This window comes from Belonocnema kinseyi, chromosome 7, assembly GCF_010883055.1.
Source record: "Belonocnema kinseyi isolate 2016_QV_RU_SX_M_011 chromosome 7, B_treatae_v1, whole genome shotgun sequence".
NCBI lineage: Eukaryota > Metazoa > Arthropoda > Insecta > Hymenoptera > Cynipidae > Belonocnema > Belonocnema kinseyi.
In genome coordinates, this window is record NC_046663.1 from 110,402,631 (window position 1) to 110,406,778 (window position 4,148).

General features: G+C 27.7%; 1 protein-coding gene across 1 annotated transcript; it reads left to right on the plus strand.

The window, feature by feature from the left end:
- The first annotated feature begins 1,033 nt into the window (after positions 1 to 1,033).
- On the plus strand, positions 1,034 to 3,350 carry LOC117176351 (aldo-keto reductase family 1 member B1). Its single transcript, XM_033366592.1, has 7 exons — positions 1,034 to 1,159; positions 1,707 to 1,874; positions 1,974 to 2,090; positions 2,158 to 2,352; positions 2,606 to 2,815; positions 2,895 to 3,043; positions 3,166 to 3,350. The coding sequence occupies exons 1-7, from the start codon at positions 1,085 to 1,087 to the stop codon at positions 3,206 to 3,208; spliced, it is 957 nt and encodes a 318-aa protein (XP_033222483.1). The 5' UTR covers positions 1,034 to 1,084; the 3' UTR covers positions 3,209 to 3,350.
- Positions 3,351 to 4,148: the final 798 nt, after the last annotated feature.

Consider the following 4,148-nt stretch of genomic DNA (forward strand, 5'->3'; position numbering starts at 1 on the left):
ATATGACTTTATATTAAAGTCCTGAATTTTGTGAGAAATTGCATAGCCGATATTTATTGTCTATAATTTTGTAGTCCAAAGCAGGAGAGGTAGAAGAAGCTGTAAAATATGCAATCAAAATTGGATATCGGCATATAGATGCAGCTTATTTTTATCAAAACGAGAAACAAGTCGGCACTGGGATTCGAGAAAAAATTATGGATAGAACAATAAAGAGAGAAGATATTTTCGTGACTACAAAGCTGTGTATCTCCCCTGAAAACATTTTCTGGCTGCAGCCTTGATTATAAGTAGCAATATATTTATGAAAATAAACTTAATTAAATGTAAGCATTTTATTTTTGATGCTAGATATATGTTTATTTATTCAATGGTTAGTTTCAACAAGGAGCAGCTCCAATTTCAAAGTCGGTTACAATGTCTCGAAGTTTTCAAACAATATCGTACTTCAGTTTGATAATCATTGCGATTTTATGTTATAAACCTTCTTTTTGTACAGTCAGATTACTAATGAAATTTTAAACTGTTACGAAGATTAAATAAAATATCCTCGTGAAGTATAGTTAAAATTGTCTTTTTTGAATGCTACTGATTTTTTTCAAATTTAAGATTTTCCTCATTTTAAGTTCGTCGAGAAAGAAGTATTCTACTTTTGGAAAACTAATAATATTGTCTATAAATTTCTTAATAGTTTCGCTAGCATATTTTTTTATTAAGTTATTTTAGTGAATTTACTCTGGGTTGGTTTGGTAATAAAAACTGAAATTTAATTGTTAATATTGAAAGTATTGAAATTATTATAAGATATACCAACTTAGCATTTGGAAAATATTTAAACAGATTTTTTCTTTAAATAATTATGAGGTATTAGAAAGTAGATTCTTCAGACCGCAGTAAAGACGTAAACGGATTTTTAAAGAAGTATAGAAGAAAAATAAGAATTATCACAAAACCACAGATAATAGTGATTTTAGAATCATATAAAAGATTGCAATAAAAGAATATTACTTCAGTCCGAAGTGGTTGAATGTTCAGAAACAAGTTATAAAGTCATATAAAAAGATTTCTGAAATACAGATTAAAGATGAGTTCAAAGGTTCCTTTTCTGGAATTTTCAAATGGAAACAAAATGCCAGCATTTGGTTTGGGCACTTATTTAGTAAGCATTTCAAATGATATAGTTCAAGCTTTTAAAAATCAGGGAATCGAATCCAATTTTTTCTATTTATAATATTTTTGTATTTATGTAGTAATTTGTAGCAATTTAAATTAATTTTGTGTATCATGTCCTTATCCCTCTTGGCATTTAAAATATTAAATTATTTTGTTTACCGCAAGTATATTTACATCACTTTAAAATTAATTATTATATATTAATTAGTGGTGAGTCTACAGTTTATTAATTTTCATGACTTTAAAAAAACCGTCTACACTTTCATAAGTTTCCTGATTGCATATCTTGGATATAAGTATGGAAATCTCTAATTTATATGATCCTGCTAGTTTTATATCTATAAAACACCATGTTTATTTAAAAATCTTATATTATTTACATTACGTGGTAAAAAATATTATATTTTACAAGATGAAGGGGAATTAATACATTTTAAACATATTTCAAGGGTATTAAAAAATCTTTTATTTTACTCATCGCATGTTCCTCTTTAAAAATATTTATACAAATAAGTTTGCTTTGATTTTCGAAGTCGAAGCCAAATGAAGTGGAAGAAGCTGTAAAATATGCCATAGACTTAGGGTATCGATCCATTGATACGGCTTATGTGTACCAAAATGAAAATGAAGTTGGAAAAGCGATTCAAGTAAAAATTCAGGATGGGACTATTAAAAGGGAAGATATTTTTGTTACCACAAAGGTCAGAAATTTTTAAGCAGTTTCTTTAAGAAGTTATTTTTTTAAATTTCACGTTTGCAGAGGCCTGGAATCTTAATTTTCACAAATTTATTGTATACAGCTGTGGAATACTTTCCACAAAGAAGAGCAGGTAGTTTCAGCTTGTAAAGAGTCATTAAGAAAACTTGGTTTGGATTATGTGGACCTGTACCTTATTCATTCTCCAATGGCATTTAAGGTAAATTAAAAAATTATGCCATTAAATTATTTGAACAAGAATTTTGTTAAACTTATATTTTTTGAAGGAAGGACCAGAATTGGTACCCGTAAATGAGGCAGGAAAAGTATCAACTGTTGATATCGATTATTTGGAAACTTGGAAAGGGATGGAAGAATGCTCTCGCCAAGGACTTGCTCGTAATATTGGTGTTAGCAACTTCAATTCTGAACAGATTACAAGATTATTGGCGGCAGCAACGATAAAACCGGTCAATAACCAGGTATTTTTTTAAAATTGATCTTTTTCAAGGAATAATTGATTTGAAGTAAACAATGTTTAATTGCTATAGTTTAATATAGTTTCATTAGTTAATTAGTTTTTCAAACACCAAAAAGTAATGCTTACCAGAATGGTTGTTCTGTTTCTTGTTTGTAATTATACTTTACTAAAAAAAAAGACTGTTTTCATAGAACATCAGATAATAAAACAATAAATTACTTGCTAAAAAATAAATAATCAATTAAATTCTTCAGGTGGAGCTTAATATCAACATAAATCAAAAACGATTGACTGAATTTTGTAATAGCCGTGGCATAACGATAACTGGTTATACTCCCCTTGGAAGACCTGGTAATCCAGAATCTGGTGATAGAGATATTCCTAACTTTTTAGAAAATCCAAAAATCATCGAACTTGCGAAAAAATATGGAAAAACTTCAGCCCAAATCGCCTTAAGATTTGTCGTAAGTATAAAAATAAAATCAATGTAAGTGAAATTAAAAATGTCCTATTTTTTATATTTAATCTTTTCTTATTTCACAGATACAACTTGGTGCTGCTGTCATTCCAAAATCTGTGACCAGATCCCGAATCAAGGAGAACTTTGAGATTTTCGATTTTGAATTGACTGAAAACGAAATGAAAATTCTTGAAGCTCTTGAAACTGGAAAACGAGTCGTGTTAGTTGAGAAGTATGTATTTGCTTATACCACACAGAATTACTTTGAATTAGTATTTATTTATAATTATCAGTCATGTTTCTTAAAAACAATTGGGTTGGGATTTTTAAGGTAAGTTTTTTTTTCTGTTTCAGGCTTAAGGACAACAAATATTATCCATTTGGCATTTCATTCTAATCTACGCTATACGAATGAACTTTAGAGAATAAACAAGACTCACTTTTCATATTAGTATTAAGATGAGATGCATTACTATCAAATTAGGAAGGATTTTGTTGCTATATAAAATTTAATTTTGAAAACTTGCATTGTATTTTTCACGGAATAAATGACATATGACATATATTACCCCTCTATTTTTGACTGATCCGAACTTTAATTTTCAATTAATTTTTTTAAACAAAAAATTTCCCTGCGTAAATTTGAATCCATGTTATGGTATTAAAAAATTTTAATTACTTTTTACTATCCTATAATTCTTGAAAAATACAATAAAATGTAATTGTCTGTAAAATTGATCGCTGTAGTTTCTATGCAAATCATAACTTTTGACTGATAAAGTAGTTGAAAATTGTATTTACATGTCTGGGTAGAAAATAATGCTTTTAATGTTTATATCTTGCAATTGGTTCGATTAAATTGAATACAATTTTTCTATATTTAAAATTTAAATTGCATTCTAAAATTCAGGCAAAAATTTTAAGTATCAGGGCCTAAAATATTCCAAACTTCTAACAAAATCCTTTTTGTAAGATTCAAATCCAAATGCTTTAAATTCCTAACATTCAATTAAAAATATTGCATTTTCAAAAAAATACATTACTTTTTTTTACAAAATAGTTGAATTCTCAACAGAAGAGTTGAATTTCCAACCGAAAAAATTGTTTAGTGACATTTTTTAACCATACAATTGTATTTTTAACCGAAAAAGATGACATTTTTTAACCAGAATAAATTAAATTGAAACCAAAAAGAACCCTTGAAACTGAAAAAACTGAAAAAGTTCACAGGACTTCTTTCAATCTTTCTCAACATGCATGGATATTTCCAACTTGTTTTTGGCGGAAAACTCAAACCAAAATTTTGAAATTTATTTATTTATTTTGTTTTGTGATTA